Source organism: Dicentrarchus labrax, unplaced genomic scaffold, assembly GCF_905237075.1.
Source record: "Dicentrarchus labrax unplaced genomic scaffold, dlabrax2021, whole genome shotgun sequence".
NCBI classification, from domain to species: Eukaryota; Metazoa; Chordata; class Actinopteri; family Moronidae; genus Dicentrarchus; species Dicentrarchus labrax.
In genome coordinates, this window is record NW_026136701.1 from 24,332,298 (window position 1) to 24,350,394 (window position 18,097).

The following is an 18,097-nucleotide window of genomic DNA, read 5'->3' on the forward strand; positions in this document are numbered from 1 at the left end:
TTGATCAGTTCACTTCATTTCTGACATTTATGTCTGGCTTGTTGTGCCTTTTTGTTTCATTTGTAAAGCATGCTTTTTAAATGGAATACTACTAACTTTGTGGGGAATAAAAACAAAGCATAAAGACAATAAAGATCTCTGTAAGTGAAGGATTTCAGCAGAAATAGTCCCAAAGAAAACTATCTATAAAATGTTTCCCCATTATCTATTCATATTACGATTATATTATTGATTAATCGCTCAATCAACAAGGTAAAACAAGAGAAAAAGTTCCATAACTATTTCTCAGGGTGGTATCTTCAAAGCAGTCCAAACCCAAACAATTTTCAACTCACAATGAAATAAAACAGTAAACCAGCAAATCCTCACATTTGGGAAGCTAGAGACAGAGAATAACCACCAGTTTTACCTGATAAACTTAAATAATGACATTGAAATTGTCCAATGAAGTCAGGACTATGTGAGAAAAGATTGTGTCCATATTGCCTGGCCCTAATAAAGGAAAACTGATGAATACATCAAAACTCCATCGCCTGCAGAGCATCTTCACAGAAGCATATTCTCTCAGCCTCCACTCGACCATTACATCATCTGACTGGGATAGCCACAGCCTGGGATGATAAAGCATGGGGATGGGATTGAGGGCTTGGGTTTTCCAAGGGGACCCAGCGGCATCAAGGATAATCCCTTATCTAGCAGGAGAAGAGGAAAACCCTCGGCTGGCGGACTGCCGTGTTACACAACGTGATGTCAGCCGAGGGATAAAAGGGACGACCGGGCCACCGCTGACATGTGAGAGAAAGTGAGAAATAAGAAAAATCGTTTGTACTTATAATGTTAATAAAATAAAGTTGCCACTGAATGTCAGAGATTCATTAGCTTGTCTAGACAGTTTGATTTAAATAAAACATTGTGCTAGTTTTAATGTATTTTATTTGGCTTTTACAGCTGCTTGTGTTAAGCTACAACCACGCACGTTCGCTCTCGTGATGCCCCAAATATGTTCATATTTGGGGATTTCTGGTGGAGTGGAACTTCTGCAGTATTGGAAACACAAGCAGGTTTAAAATGTGCATGAAAGAGGTACGTGGAAACACACCTAGAAAAGACTGACAGACAGTAAAGTTCAAAGAATGAAAAGCAAGAGAGAAGGAAAAAGAGGTGAAATAAAGGCTGGAAGAGAGAGTGAGGAATAGGGGAAATGGGACAGGATGGAGAGAAGGGGGAGGTCGAATGGGACAGAGAGATGGAGGATGTGGACACGAGTCTGTGTTGAGGCAGCAGTGTTTGTCCTGATGGAGGGAAAACCTCTTTTGGTATCAAAGCAAACTGATTTTCAGCCTGTTTACTGAAAGCAAGGCCACGACTTTTGATTCCTCCACGTCTTTATCCAGTAAATCCACCAATCCACAGCCGGAGGCCTGATGTGGTCCGATCCTCCAGTGTTAGGCGTCTTTTCCTGGAGACTTGCATGGACACTATATGGTCCAGAAATTAAAATAAGTGGATTTTCCTAATTGGATCCAAACTAAATTTGAATGTATTTCTACAGATGCACCTCAGTCCGGACACCAAAGCTGCACAAACAGGATTTCAAAGTGTCTTTTCTGTCACATGCAACACAATGTACAACAACGCACAGTGAAGCCCGCCATCAAGGCAGCAGGGAACAACGCAATGTATAATGTATACAAGCCTCAACTTGAACAGCATGGGATGATGGATCTTCATTTCTCCTGCTTCCACGCTGGAAACCTGCGTTATGTAGTTACCGACGCCTACGTTTGGGACATACGATTCCGATCCGATCGCTCACAAATAACAGCGTGGGCAATCTGTCTTAAAGATCTGATTTGAGAAACCAGTCTGATTTTCCTCCAGTCTGAAAAAGCCATAATCACCTGAACTGTCATCCAGTGTGCTGAAGTTACACAGCGTGCCTTTTAATACAGTATGTTGCCTGTTATACAACAGGTAGCTTCAGCCAAGCAGTCTGATCTGGTCAGATCTGGTTTAAGACACATTCTGAAATGTGCTGTGAGTCATATTTGTAAAGGCTGCAAACACCAGCTCTTGTAGTGAGCAGTAGTAGCTAATAAGCCGTTGAGAGGCAACTTTTTATTATGATAACGTGTTGGTAACTGCTGCAAACACTGTAATGATACTCTAATATGACATAATGCTCACAGCAGGGTTCCTTGCAGGGTTTGTGGTTGCTCTAGTGTTGCTTGATAGCTATCACACACACATAGTGAGAGTACAGAGAGCCCTCTCAGGCGTTCACTGCTTCACTAACAAAAAGCATCTGTAGTCATCTGCCTCTGTACAACCCTGATTACATGAGTTCGGACCTGCTGGGCTGGGGACATAAACCCCAACACGGTCGTAAAAAGAGATTGATGGCAGTTATAAATTAGAGGAAAACCTGTGTGAGAGCCACTGCTGGCAAAAAAACACTGATAATAAATGTAAAATGTAATTTTGAAATGGTTTTCATTAAGGGTTTCAAGAGCCTCAGGAAGATGTGAACCTCAATGAACAAGCAAAAACTGTGTATGCTTCCAATCCTTTTAACATAAATCAAAAACATAAATCAGGATTGCAGTTGGAGTTTCATGAGATATTTGCCAGTTGATGTATGGATTTATTTGTGACTTACAGCTTTTTAAATGCTACAAAACTGCAGCTGCATTTTTTCTTTGTCCCACCCACACGGCAGCAGAGGTAAAAAAAAAAAAAAAAGAGAGAGAGGAGCCATGTGACGACGGGGGTTGGAGAGAAAGAGAGACAGACAGACAGACAGACAGACAGACAGACACAGCTGAGGCCAGGCGAGGCCGGAGCACGGCGAGATGAAAGAGGGGAGACACAATGAAATGTTACGGGATGGGAGGCGTTGTTGTGGCAACCTGCTGACACAGCGAGGTCTCGTTACAACTTCCCAAGGGGCTGCCAGCACCCACATCACACTGCCAGCCTCCGTGAAACAGGGCTGGGCTGTACCGGTTGCCATTGGCAACCATTCTGAGAAAAACCGGCAACCATTTCTTGGCCTTTCTTTTTAACATATGACATAGGGACAGCAAACAGCAAAATGTGTGTCCCAAAATAAATAAACAGAGCTTGTTTGACTGAGGGTGAAAGGCTCGACTAACCTAACAACACAAACTGAAAATAATTTTATTCGGTACCTCTAATAAAGCTTTAAAACATTATTTTATGTCATATTTTGATTATTAAGCTGACATATAACTGAATACTATCAAACAATGTTGACCATATTTTCAGTTTTGGCAACCCAAAGCTGATCAGGGGTCCCCATCTTTTTTATTTTATTTATTTTATTATACACAAATGTTCATTACATGTGCAATTAACTTCCATGTGCATGTATTTATCAAGCAGGTTGATGCTGTATGCATGCAGATATGAGAATTTTGCTCACAGGCCTGAAGAAAACACTACTACTACTACTACTACTACTACTACTACTACTACTACTACAGTAGAGAGACCAGTTTCAAACGAAATATGCATCTAGGTTTATGTGATCTGAGTGAGGGGGCTATGGTACAAAACTTTCCAGAACAACATGGCTCATTTAAAGGATATTTGGTCATTTTAATTTCCAGGGGTATCCATTACTGGAAAACTACTCTCTAAATTTCCAGGTTTTCCAGGACGCGTAGGAACCCTGTAACCCTGATGAACTTCTTGCTTTCCTCAGTTTAGTTAACGTGCTGCTGATTGTGACTGCTGGACAACATGAAGGCCAATCTACAGCTTAACATTCACAAGGACTAAAACCACTGAGTGATTAAAGGAGATCTCCAGAGATTTAACCTCACAGTTCCATAAAAGAAAGGATTCACAAGAAAATGGTCAAAATCAGGGTCAAGATGTCCTGACATTTAGTACCTAGTCTGGGTTGAGCTTCACTTCCCATAATGCAACTATTCATAAGACCTTTAATGTAAATGACACTCTCTACAACCCCAGTTTGCAACGCAGGCTTCCTGTAAAACAAGTCTCCAAACCCAGTAAGGAGTTATTTTCTTAATACTGAAGCTTCTCCAGTCACAGAATACATTACAGGAGAGTTTCACAGGTCCAAGTGGTAATTATAATGAATAGAACTGACCTTTATGGGTAAAACTGGTGGAATTCCCCTTTAAATGTGCACAGTAGTTTATGACTACACTTTTTAATTAACTGTTAATATTCTAAGGTTTTTGTACACATGCTCATTTTCTGATATATTTTGTATCATTTAGAACTTTTTGACCACGTAGCTCCAGGAACTATGAGTCAGACGAATGAAACTATAAACTTTTGCCCTTTTTGTGTATTCCCCTTTGTGTTTCAGGTAACATTGAGACACACCAGAGTCATCCCGTTGTTCTATCCACTGTGGCATGATTCTGGTTTGAATGAAGTAATGCAGCCTCAAAACAGGCTTGGTATTCTATTAATGCATCTGAGGAGGATTATCGATCGATTTCATTTTCTTTTTTTCTTGCATTATTGTACGCCTTCTTAACCGGTCAGATGACACACGAGAGACGTCACAAAATGAAAACGCTAAAAAACGCCACAATATCTGAAAATAGACGAGAGAGGGAGTCTCTAACCTTGTCTGAAGTTTCAGTTGACCTTGCACAGAAACAGCAAACAAACCAACAATAAAACAAACAAAAGGTCCTTCAGAGAAACCAAGAGAATAACAAGAATATGTTTCTACTACTTCAGTAAAGACTGTGTACGTTTGCCATATCTGACTGGAGGCCATTTTTTATCAGGTGACTAATTCACACGTCAATATATTTTAATAAATGTTGCCGAGTGCTTTGACACAGAACGTAAATATTAAGCAACGAAAAAGCTACCTATGACACTACAGTAGAGACATAAACCGGCGGGAAGCTAGCTTTGTATACGCTGTCGATAAGAAACAACGCAGGTGTTGTGAGGAGGTTCAGCTCAGGCTTGAAAAGATTAAAAGTTCTGAAGGACAACTGGAAACCGAGACAAAAAGAAAAGTTGGAAAGAAGGAAATTCAGCTATAAAAGATAACTGATATTTCAAATACATCTTGATGTTGGTCAAGTATGGTTGGTATATGTGCTTCTGCTTCTACTTCTACTGGAGATAAACTTCTTATGTCCTGTGGACACTCAATGTTGCAGGCCTACACTACACACTAGAAACCAAAACATAATACAAAAAGCAGAGTTGTTGTACAAAACCAGAACGTCCCAAATTAAGATCAAGAAGTGTCCTTGTTGCATGTCACTCCCCTTGATGCTGATGCAGCCTCATATTTTTTGCTAACTGGGAAATAACTTTAAAATTCCACATTAGTTTCATTTTGAACTTTTCTAAAACACCTTTTAGTCACAGTTGGAGCCTTCAGGCTGTTCAGAAATGGTCAAACAATTCTGTGCACTAACAGAGAACCAGCTCGAGATGCTTTTTTTGTTGCTGTTGAATGTTCAGCGTATTTGCAGGGTCAATGACAAAAAATAAAATAAACTTTCAGGACAACATCCAAAGAGAAAACGTTAATTTCAGCAGCAAATACAAGTGGACAAAATGGATTTATGACCTTCCAGGTTGTTATTTCAACAAAAATTATACCATTTGGGAAATGTTTTTATCCAAAGTACCTGGCATGAGTGCATACATTATGCTTTTAGTGACCCCAGCTGGTGTTGAACCACTAACTCCTGACAGTGTAAGTGCCTTGCTTCAACCATTCAGCTTCACAGGACATTTTCAACTTCGTCTGCTCACACCAGCAGCTAAAAGCCCTCCGAACTGAGTGGTGTAAAGACGTTTCCACTGACGTTCCCCGTTGCTAACCACGGCTCGATCAATGTTTGTGAACACAGCTTGTTCCCCGATAAAACAGGAAACATCATAACTAAACCTCATGACGTGTTTAGCTGCTGTGAAGTTTGGAGCAGGAGAGTGGACAGGAAGCTCTAAAGAACATCTGAAGCTCTTCATCAGGAGAGAAAATGTTGATTTTAAACCTGTGTCCTCCATTTATGACAGTGTGAGTGGTTTGTAGTCCTCAGTTTACAGATTGTGTATCATTTAGGGCAAAATGTAGCCTGAGCTGATTGTCTTAAGTACACAGATGCACTTAATAATCTCTCTAACACACCGCATGACAGAATTAGATCTGAGAAGCCACTCTAACTAACCACTCGAATGGTGACCTGGTTTCAGACCACTGAATTGCCATCCATATCTTTATTTCTTTTAGCATTTACTATAGCCAGGACTACATATAATATAGATAGCGACAGAAAAAGCTACGCAGGTCGTTTTAAGTCCGCTTAGAGAAATAACAATTCTTAAACTGACATATTACATGCAAACATATGCAAACATATGCAAACATTAAGTCATCTGCTCCTTACAAACACTACCACAGCTTCTGTGTTGACTGAAAATTATGTTGGCAGGACGGATATAAAACAAAATAACAAACTGGGGCAACTTAGTCTGACTATGGGGCAAAGACAATGATTAATCTCTGAGAAAAGAGGAAATCAGAGTGTAGATGAGACTTTATATCTTCTCTGTCTGGCAGGGATGTACCCAAAATAGTGACTGAATGTTATTACTATGATTATTATAGTGCAATGGAAACAGCTTCGCCAGTTCAGTCCTACAGAACATGGATAACAATCTACAGTCATCCAAAGATAACACACACACACACACATAGCACAAGTCTGAGGTCATATATGCAGAGCTGTAGCATGACAAATCATGCCAAACACAAACTGGCACTGTTAAACTCAGTGAGGACCATATTGCGTCTCTGAGCTGGCACATTAAAATTTCAAGTGGCTGCAGTGTGGCCCGCTGCCACGCATGGGGAACCAAACAGAGCGTCTCTTATCGGGGTTACAAAGCAATATTGTGCTGAATTATTCTAATGGATGTCTGTTACGCCTTTGGGCATGATCTCATATGTAGGCTAACGCAAAGCACGGCCAAAATGGACCAGAATGTTTGTTCTACAGCAAACAGCAAGTGTGTTGCGCCCTCGTATTGGCTCAAAACCAGACAGTAATGCAATAAACTGGGCTAGAATTTGAACATTGCTCTGTCTTTACCCGTTTTATTTCCGTTGTATCCGCTCTTGTTTCTCCACTGTTTTGGGACTGATTTGAAGATACAAGTGTTAAGGTCAAAGACACTGTATGTTTGTATAGTCTAAATCCTTTTTTAAAAGCAATGTTTTGATGAGCCAATCCCTGTTTTGTTCAGACATTGAGCTCTACCACCACATAGGCAGGTGATGTGATACATATTTCTAATGACTGCAAAGAGTGGTAATGCAAATGTGTAGTGCAGGCAAGGAAGAAGACGAAATTGCCCCTTGTGAAGGTAAATGAAACTGACATTTACCTCAACATTGGCCAATAAAAGATGGGCTATTCCACATCGCTCATTTGGTTCCACTGAACGACATCGATGGTGGATACGCTGCCATAAGGACGCACAATTCGAACACTTAACTTGTTTATATTTTGTAGTATAGCCTGAATGATACTGGATTTTAAGTCCACTACTGTCCGTAATTTGGGAGTTTCGAAAATTGATCAAACAATGTATTGGCCAAAAGAAAATAAACATAAATGACAATCTTGAAAGTGGACAAATTACGTAAAGGAGACACTGTTTCTAAGTGACTTCTGACCTAGTTTGGCATTTCAGCCAACATACACACTGATACCAACATATCTGCAATAAACTAATATCTTTTCAGTCTGTACTGTATATTTCTATTGTCTTACAGTCTTTTTATATGGATATTTAGCGTTTGTCCCTTTCCAGACCCTGTGAACAAAGCCATGTCGGTCAAGAAATGGTTGTCCCTTGTTTCATTTATTCTGTGGAAGAACCTGACAGGCCTGCAAAGAGTCCTGAACTCAACTCCATCCAACACCTCTGGGATGAACTAGAGCGCAGACGGCAAGCCAGCCAACATCAGGCTCAACATCTGGTGTAAAGACTGAAACCAAAAGAGTGGAGGCTGTTATAGCAACGGATCGCTGCCCACACTGCCAAGTATCACACATGGGTGCAATGGTCAAGTGTCCACATACTTCTGACCATGTGTTTTATCAGAAGTACCAATAGTTACTGTCCCTAAAAGCAATATTACAAACGTCAAGCACCTTCCAAGCTTGTGTCCTGTCTGAGTACGAGCTTGTCTTCAGTTGGATTCCCTGTTTAATAACAAATAACCGAGAACAAACCCCATCTTTGTTCTGTCGTGACGTCCTCGGTCACTATTATTTGAGGCAGGACAGGGCCAAAACAGAATATGTCGCATTGTGTTGCTGTCAGGCTGGCCCCGTTCCCAGTGAGCATGGCCATCTGACTCAAGATTCCCTAGAAACTCAAGTTTAAATCTCCTTCTCAGTTGTCCTTTTATCTCCATTAGCAGCAGAGATAAACCAGAAGACACCTCTGATCTGATAAGGGATTACCAGACAAATGATACCGGCCGATTTTAGTTTGCATTTAGCGATGGCATGTGCCAGGAAATTCTGCCTCCGCTTTTTGTAAGTGCTGGATCAATCTGTGTTTAAAAAGTGTCTGCAGAGATAAAGCAGTGGGCTAAATGAATACAGCAGTGGTCTATCTAGACAGCATTCCTGCTGAATCCACAATACAGCTGCAGATATACTAAAGACATCATCTGTCTCCGCTCATCTCATGTTCTGCCACTAACATAATAATGTAAGTAGGCTAAGTAGCATAAGAGGGCCTATCTGTGTACAGTCAGGCCTTTGTGCACACTTCACGGTCAATATCAGACACACTGTAAATCTTAACTCAGGCAAAAGACAGGGACAGAAGGAAGAAACAAATTGCAAACCAACTATCATGGTTTTTCTATGCTTCCTCTTGAGCAGGTTACTCAAAGGCCACAATGCAAACTGTACAGTGTTTGTAGTCATGTTCTTATAGTCATGTTTCCATCCAAATGTAGCATTTAGTAAAACAATAAGGAAGACTTGGACATTATGAAAAGATAAATTTGATCTTTAATCACAAGGAATAAGTTAATAAATCCAACTGACAGCTGCTTACTTTAATAGCAAGTGCAACTAAGCTATTACACAACATTTACAAGCATCAAACTGGTAGGACTTTGCTGGTTTGTGTTTGTCAGGATATTGGACTGAACTATTATGGTTTCTAACAGACGGTGCCCTCATTCCAGCGACTGGAGAAGCTGTCAGCTGCCATTAAACCAACCGACCGACCACACCAGCGTGTTTCTGCAGCCAAACAGTGTTTGTCCTGCTGACGGGGATTCCCAGCTCTGCTCTGCTCTGCCGTTGCTGACCGTACAATGTTGAGGCCGGGAAACAAATGTCTTCATTCAGCAAGACACAAAAGCAACCGAATGCCAAAGTTTACTGGTCAAGTGGGTTTGACAAACACTTCTTGGTTACTTGCCAAAGTGGCTGGTAGAGCAGAGAAAGTTACGACCAACAACAAGTAAAGATCATTTTTTACTGAAGGCTAAGGTTAATTAAAATTTGTGTTTATATAGTATACGTTGTAAATAGTTTTTGATTAATCAATTAATTGATAAACCTGTATACAACTGCTGTAACTAATTTATTAACTTGTTACACATGTTACTATTTAACATTTGAGAAATACCTATTTGAGTACTTTGGGTATTTTATGTCAGTTTATGTTGTTTGAACAACTATTGTAAAGGAATTAATGTTTAAGTTTTTGGCATATCTTTTTATTTTGAAGTTTGTTTTAAAATTGTTTAAATTCTGATTCCCTTATGAAAGAAAATGTCAAATAAAAATTATAAAATGTTTTTATATTCTATGCAGTCCTGACAGTAGAATAAGATACTACAAATGTATGTATAATTTCCTTTTCCTAACACTATTCCAGTTTTGGTTCAACATTTAGGTGTCCACATACTTTTGGCCATGCAATGTTCAGTATATGGGAATTTGTTGTTCTGTTTTTGATTGCAATTAATTTTTTTTTTTTCTTCAATTTTTGTCTTGAAATTACAACCAGTAGGCTCTTTTTATATACAACCTGGGGATTGTGTGACATCGTACCACCAACCGGCTGCTCCACTGATCAAAGCCTCTCTTTCTGCCACTCTGGTTGTTTTTAAAAAAGGAAGGAAAATGGGGCTCGGACCGACACTGAGCCGCTGTGGGACTTTTCTTTTTTCTCCCCCAGCGACAAGAATGCACATAAGACCTTCCCCCTCTTCCCTCCGCCTCCCCTACTCTCTTTCATAACCCAGCTCTCATTTGTTGGTTTAATTAGGCTTTACCTTGTTTGAGTCCACTGGGCCGAGAACTTCTGGGGAAGCATGTGAAAGGGAAAAGGGAAGGGGGGAGCCGGTTCGAAGGTCACACAGTTGGGTTTTTTGGCTGCAGAAATCTGAAGCAACTCTCCGACATGTAGGCTAATGGTAACAAATATGGGTACGGCAGGAACTCTGTGGTTGTTTTCAACTTTATGATATGGCTTACTTACAGGGCTCCAGAGTGCGACCAAAATGTTTAAGAGTGTGACTAATAATTGTTCTAGGTCGCACTGGTGCACCTGACGCTGCCCGGGTGAAAACACACATTGATTTTGCAAGCGCATCATCTCTCTGTGTTCTCCTGTGAGCGAACTCACACACTGATGGTAGGATCATATCGTGTTCTAAACCAATAAGAGACAGAGCTCGGGCGGGTCTTTGCCTCTGATTGGCTGTGGTCCTGTTCACCGCGCTAAGTTGCGTGTGTTTAAAAATTGCCGAGCCCCGGTCCTTCGGCGACAGCATCAGACTCGGAACCAGAGGAGGAGACAACCGAGTCTGGGATAGAGCCCGGCTCCGAGACCCAAATTAAAAAGGCCAAAATATATTCCTTCAGACAGGACTGGCTGAAACAATTGCCCTGACTGAGGTTCAACAAAGTACGTAACACAATGCACTGCGTGTACTGTCAGGAGTGTGGTCAGAATATGGTCGGAAATAGAGCATTCGTGAGCGGGTCAACAACGTTTCATATCGAAACTTTAAAAAAACATAACATTTCAGCGGCAGGTAGTAGTAATCATTATCATTATCATTAATTATTATTAAATATAATAAATATAATAATGAAATGTTTGAAATGTTCAATTTCAGTTCAGTGAAGCAACACTTTATTTTTCTTTTTATATATAATTGTGCTTCAAATAAAGACAAGCATTTCTCTACACCTTATTCTTGTTTAAAAATCATTCACATTATATGAAAGTTATGGAGAGCAATAAAAAGGTGACCTTATGGCGTTAAAGGCAACGCAATGAAAAATTTGGGTGCACCTACATTTTGTGCTTGTGCACCTAAAAAAAAAAAAAAAAGTTAGGCGCAGTGCAACCAATGCAAAAAGTTAGTCTGGAGCCCTGCCTACTTAGTAACGTAGTGAAATGTTTGGTGATGCGACAAATGTGGTGTTGGGTGCATCTTCAAACTGCCAGTTGTTGAAATGCACACAGTGGCCAAAAGGTGAATGTATGTACATTGTCTACAGCTGCTGACAGAGCCTGACCCAGTGTATCTTTGGGCTGCACACAATGATGCTTCAGACAATCGTGTCCAACAGTTTGTGTTTGGGCCCTTTCCTGTTTGAACAAGGCAACCGTCCGTAAGCAAAGCCGGGTCCATAAAGAGAGAGATGGCCTGCACACAGCATCAGTGTCGGACCTCACTAATGCTCTCGTGGCTGAATCGGAGCAAATCCCTGCAGCCAGGTTCAACATCTGGTGGAAAGCCCTTTCCCTAAGACTGTGGGCTGTTACAGCAGCAGATTAACGCTCGTGGTTTTAGAAGGATGTGCTCAACAGTCACATACGAGTAAGAGTGCAAGGAAACATCGGAAAATATCCTATTACGATGACGGTTTTCTTAAAATTAGATTAAAAAAGAAATCTATGTATCTCCTTGCTTACAGTATCACAATATATTGAATTGTAACCCCTGTATAAACCTCTCCGTAACGTGTCACCAGGTTTTTATATTCACAGTCCTTTATATGGGTGGATGTTCAGGTGTCCGCATACTTTTGGCCATGTAGTGCGTCACATGAATATTCAAATTATGTATTGTTGATTCTAAAATCAAGTTTAAATAAAAAATGTGTTTTTATTTGTAGTCATGAACTTCCAGCGATATTTATTGTTTACTACGTGTTGTCATCAATGGCTTTATGTTACTGTTGTCTTTAAAGTTAATGTTAAGTTGTCTTTGCGAGCGACAGATGTCCAGCTAACCACTTCCTCGACAAACAGACGAGGCTGAATTCAGACATATTTTATCAGGAATCCACTTTTTTGTTATGTTTACTACTAAAATATTTATATTTAATTATTCTTTTACTGTCAGAACTCAAAAAGTCGGGTGCGATAATGCTGATTATCGCAAACACTCCGAGCTTCCGCCATCGTATTAATCATGTTTGATATTTACAACTGAGATGGTTACTGACAAAAACATGTTGCTGAATTATAAAGGTTTCTTGTACGGTGCAGGTTTTTTTGGTTTGTTTGGGTTCTCGTTGCCAAAATATTAGCAAACCAGGGGTTAAAGCTATTGTAGGTAATGTATTTCAGACGCATTTTTTTTTATAATTGTTGAAACTGTCTTCAAAATCAACAACAACATCCCGACAGCAATCGATAAACCAAATATTCTGTAAACAAAAATCGGTCTGGAGTCACCTGAAAGGAGAGAGTGGGATGTTTTCTGTTGGATACTTTACAAATATAGTTGTGTCTTACTTGTTTCTCCAACATACTTCAGTTCACAGGTGGTTTACTGCGCAGTGTAATCCCAGATTGGTTAGCTAACCCTGCTCTTCTTCTCTGGAGAACACCTGAAGAAACATCTGAACTTGAGCACCAACCCAGATATAATTCTCTTCTGCTGGACTTTCTGAACACGAGGAACCAAAACTGTCAGCTTTTACCAAAATGAACTTTGAATTTTGGGGTCGTTTGTGTCCTAATTTCTTTGGAAGAAGTATTCTCAGGTTCTGTACCATTATGCTGGATGTGAACGTCAGCTGAACAACAAGTGGTTGCTACTCAAACACCTGCTGTTGTTCACTCCAACCAATCACTGCAGAAGCGACGTCACCGACTGATTCATAATCACACAAGACGGCCGATGACTACTCGGTGACATCAGCTGCCTGGTTGACGGCGGCTCCTCACACATTTCCACACACACACACACACACACACACTTACCTAGATACAGCGAGGCGTTCTCCTTCTTCACGTTGTCGTCCAGGTAGGTGGGTCCCAGCGTGTAGATGGGCGTGGATCCCATGCCCACCAGGATCTGCGCGATGACGAACAGCGCCACGTACAGGTTGTGCTCGTTGCCCTCCTGGTCTCTGGGACAGGAAGTGATGTCGACGCGGTCCCTGCCGCTGGCGTTGCTGTTCATGCACAGGCCCTCGTTGCCAGAGGACGAGTTGACCTCCTGGATCTGGTAGGCCGGCGAGATGAAGTGAGGTAACGAGAAGAGGGCGGCGCCCACGGCGATGAACACCCCGCCCACCGCCAGCCAGCGAGGCCTCTGGCCCCGCCCACCAAAGTAGCTGATGAAGACGACCACAAGGAGGCTCCCGATGTCGAAACAGCTGACGAGGAGGCCGGACTCGGAGCTCCTCAGGCTGTACCTCTTCTCTATGGTGGTGATGACGCTGCTGAGGTAGCCGGACACCATGAGCGACTGGATGAAGGTCAGGTAGCACATGCAGAACAGGAAACAGCGAGAGTCCTGTAGGATGACGGCCAGGTACTTCCTGCTGGGCAGACGAATCTGAGCCAGCCGGGAAGCGAAAAACCCCGGGGGCTTCCTCCTCGCCATGTTTTTACTCCTACGGATCTCCGTGTTCTCCATGTACGAACTCGGCCTGTTCAGCGCCGACTTCCCCGGCTTGGGCAGGTAGTTTGTTCTCGTCGGGGACTCGGCCTGAAAGGACTCGGTCTTGGCCGGGAGCTGGATGAACTCTGCGCTCTCTTCCGCCGTTATGGACGCAGAACTGGCCAGTAAGGTCTCCTCTTGGGGCCCTTCTTCGTTTAAAATAGGCAAACTTTTAGATTTGAAGTCCGCGCCCGGCTCCTCCTGCTCGCTGGAAAATCCATCCTCCTTCTGAAGGGACTCCGACAACTCTGCCTCCTCGTGGTCGGCCATTATTTCCAGTCAATCCCACCTTGTTTTTAATGTTTTTTTAAGTTAGCAGGGGAAAAAAAACGCCCTACTTCCAAACCTACTTAAGAGTTCAAGGGCTGCTGCCCATCACATTTATTATTAATAGGAACATCTATTCCCACAAATACAGTCTGGCACACAAAGAGGCCCCCAAAAAAAAAGCAACAACGTCAACCAATGAGAAAGTAAGACTCACAGCTTCTGCTTATCTGCAGCGCAGGCAGGACAACCTCTGGGGTTTCTTTATCTTGTCATTTGCACACTTCTTGCCACCAGCTAAATCCGGAAGGTGGAGACCGTTCAGGCCTCCTCAGCCTGACCAGCGGAGCTCCAGGGCCAGGGATCTCCCTGCAGATGCACAACAGGACGCTGCTGCTGCTGCTGCTGCTGCTGCTGCTGCTGCTCCGCGGCTGGCAGGGACGAAATGAACTTGCAGAGCATGCGCCGCATCCCTGACACCCCCTGCCAATTGGGAGATCACACAGTTACAATATCACTTCTTTCGGGTACATTAGAGGCTGGTGGTGGTGGTGGTGGTGCCCCCCCTACTTCTCCTCCTAACTCCTCCTCCTCCCCAAGTCAAGGGCATCACCCCCCCCACCTCCCCTCCACGATGCTATCACCGCACCAGCTGTCCTCCCAGCGGGGCGACAGAGGATGGCATTTTTTTTTTTTTTTTTTAGTGGTTATAATTCTGTGTAAATCCTTTGAGATGTGCATGAAAACATTTAAAAAATGGAGGTAAAAATAAAGGAGGATGAGGCAGGAGGCGGAGGAGGAGGAGGAGGGAGGGGGGGTGAAGAGTCGTCGAGGAACAAAAAAAAACAAAACGAGAGAGAAGTCCGAGAAGTGTGGTGACGGATAATAAGGCTGCCCAGAAACACCGCAGTGCTCAGCTGCTCTCAGGCGCTGTTGTGATCCGAGGCTGCGTGAAGCTACACGCAAGCGCCACGGAGACCGGAAGAGGACACTTCAAAATAAAATGTAGCAGCCCTCTACTTTGCTCTAAATTGCTTAAAAACACGTAGATGTGATTTATATTTGATGATGGAATAAGAAAAAGGAGGTCGGTTTTTGTTATCTCCTCCCCACACACTCGAAGTGGGAGCAACCGTAAGCATGCGCAATGTTGAATAAATAAGGTCGCCGGATCCCATTAATTATCTAATAATTTAATTGTTTTCTTTGTATGCTAATGCAACCCGTTTATATCTGGCCACATTTTTACTCATTTCTGAATCGGTGCTGTCTATTAATAAATTCGGCATGCATAATATGCCCTAACATTAAATTAACTGCGCAGTACTTGGCTCAAACCACATGAATGCCCACTTCAACAGCAAGAGGAATTGAGTGGGGAATGAGGCGATTAATCAACGTTTGCTTGTTATTAAAAAGCACACAGCTAAATAATACTAAATAAAACAATTAATTAAATGTTTGCTGTTCTGTTTACGGCGTGTTTAGCGTTACGATCTGGCTAATATATATATATATTAACTGTCGGTTTTTTTACATGGAGTTTGGCGTGTTATCTGTTTAGCTTTTACTTTGAAAAGTGCAACGCGAAGCTAGCGGCGCGGCTAGCAGCTAACCCGCAGAGATAGCGTTCACCGATGTAACATTAAACAATAATAATAATAATGCCGACACTGGCGCTTCACTTACCCGACACTCTGGAGCGACGACGCGGCCGTTAAACCTTCATTTTCCGAGCTACACGACACCGTCCGAGAGCCGCGGCCGTTAAAAACCGGACAGAAAATACGGTCATGTTAAAAAAAATAAAAAAATCTGAGCTAGAAAACGGCGTCTGTTTTGACCGGAAACACTTCAGAATAAAAGCATAACGTGTGTCACGACAGTTTTAAATTTAATGTTTAATTAATTGTTGTAAATGTGTTGATGTTAAATTTCATATGTGTTAATGCAACATATCAAAAGTTACCTCAAATTTCAGTGGATTTTTATGTGGATTTAAAGTTTATATTAAAACTCAAACTTAAACACTAACAAATAATAAATAAATAATAATTTAAAAAAACCTGTATGGTGAACTCTTTACAGAAGAATGTTCTTTTTTATCATATTTAAGTCATTATATTTTTTAAAATATATTCAATCCAATCCAATCCAACTTTATTTGTTAAGCACTTTAAAACAACCAAAGTTGACCAAAGTGCTGTACAGGAGAATAAATAAGACATCATAAATAAAAGACATAACAGCTCACATGAGGCGCAAAATAACATATAATACAACAATAAAATGAAAAGACATAAATAAAAATAATAACCATGCAATAACAAGCAATCAAAAAGTAAAAAATAACAAATACAAAAAATAAATCAAGTAAATAAAGTCGACATCTTACTAGGTGTCAAAGGCCACAGAGAAGAGATGGGTTTTAAGACCGGTTTTAAAAACAGACAGAGAAGAGGCCTGTTTAATGTGCAGAGGCAGATCATTCCATAATTTAGGAGCAGACACAGCAAAGGCACGGTCCCCTCTGAGCTTCCGCTTAGTTTTAGGCACACTCAGGAGCAGCTGATCATCTGACCTGAGGGGGGCGGACGGGTATATAGGGGTGTAGAAGCTCAGATAGGTAGGGCGGGGCAAGACCATTTAGGGATTTAAAAGCAAATAAAAGAATTTTAAAATGGATCCTAAATTGAATTGGCAGCCAGTGGAGTGAGGCTAAAATGGGGGAAATGTGCTCATGTTTACATGTGCCAGTTAAAAAGACGTGCAGCAGCATTCTGTACCATCTGGAGACGGGCGATGGAGGACCCACTAACCCCCACATATAGTGCATTACAGTAATCCAGCCGAGTGGTAACAAAGGCGTGGATTACCGTCTCAAAGTGCTGCCTTGATAGAATTGGCTTTATTTTGGCCAGCTGCCTCAAATGGAAAAAGCTTGATTTGACAACAGCCTTGATCTGACTGTCAAACTTAAGCTCAGGGTCCACCTTAACCCCTAGGTTTGTGATGCTAGGTTTAATATACTGGGCCAAGGAACCCAGATCTACAGGGGGATCCCTGTGGTGCCACCAAAAACCATCACTTCTGTCTTTTTATCATTGAAATTTAAAAAGTTCAGAGCCATCCAGGCCTTTATGTCGTCAAGGCACTTAAGTAGCAGTCTGACAGAGTATTCATTTTTCTTTTTAAGAGGCACATAAATCTGACTGTCGTCTGCATAACAGTGGAATGAAAAGCCGTGCTTCCTAAGTATGGAACCAAGTGGGAGCAAATAGAGAGAGAAAAGGAGAGGGCCAAGAACTGAGCCCTGTGGGACCCCACACGAGAGAGGAGCAGAGGAGGATACAGAGTCACCTAGGCTGACACAGAAAGTTCGATCAGCCAAGTAAGACCTGAACCACTCCAGTGCTATGCCCCTGATGCCCACCCACTGCTTCAAACGTGAGATCAGTATTTCATGATCCACTGTGTCAAATGCAGCAGTTAAATCTAAAAGCACAAGGATAACACAGTCACCAGAGTCAGTAGCTAAAAAGATATCATTAAAAACTCTTAAGAGAGCTGATTCTGTGCTGTGCACGGTTTTAAAACCGGATTGGAAAACCTCTAGAATATTATGTTCTTCCAGAAAGGCCATTAATTGACTGTGCACAATCTTCTCCAGGATTTTTGAAAGGAAAGGCAGTTTGGAGATAGGCCTGAAATTAGCAAGAACTGCAGGATCTAGAGCAGGTTTTTTAATCAGAGGTTGTACTACTGCATGTTTAAAATTTTCAGGGACCACACCTGAGGTCAGACTGCTATTTATGACTGCAATAACAGATGGTC

At 41.8% G+C, this 18,097-nt stretch overlaps 1 protein-coding gene across 2 annotated transcripts in view; it reads right to left on the reverse strand.

The window, feature by feature from the left end:
• Positions 1-16,097, reverse strand: part of LOC127353385 (solute carrier organic anion transporter family member 5A1-like) — a 37,817-nt gene extending 21,720 nt beyond the window's left edge. The window contains exons 1-2 of one of the 2 annotated variants that reach the window (XM_051382616.1): positions 15,953-16,097; positions 13,312-14,746 (exon numbers count right to left, since the gene is read on the reverse strand). In XM_051382616.1, the coding sequence (XP_051238576.1) occupies positions 13,312-14,266 (955 nt within the window). In that variant the 5' untranslated portion in view covers positions 14,267-14,746; positions 15,953-16,097. Of the gene's footprint in view, positions 1-13,311; positions 15,220-15,952 lie in introns of those variants that run through there. The other variant, XM_051382701.1, reaches the window with a different exon arrangement.
• Positions 16,098-18,097: the final 2,000 nt, after the last annotated feature.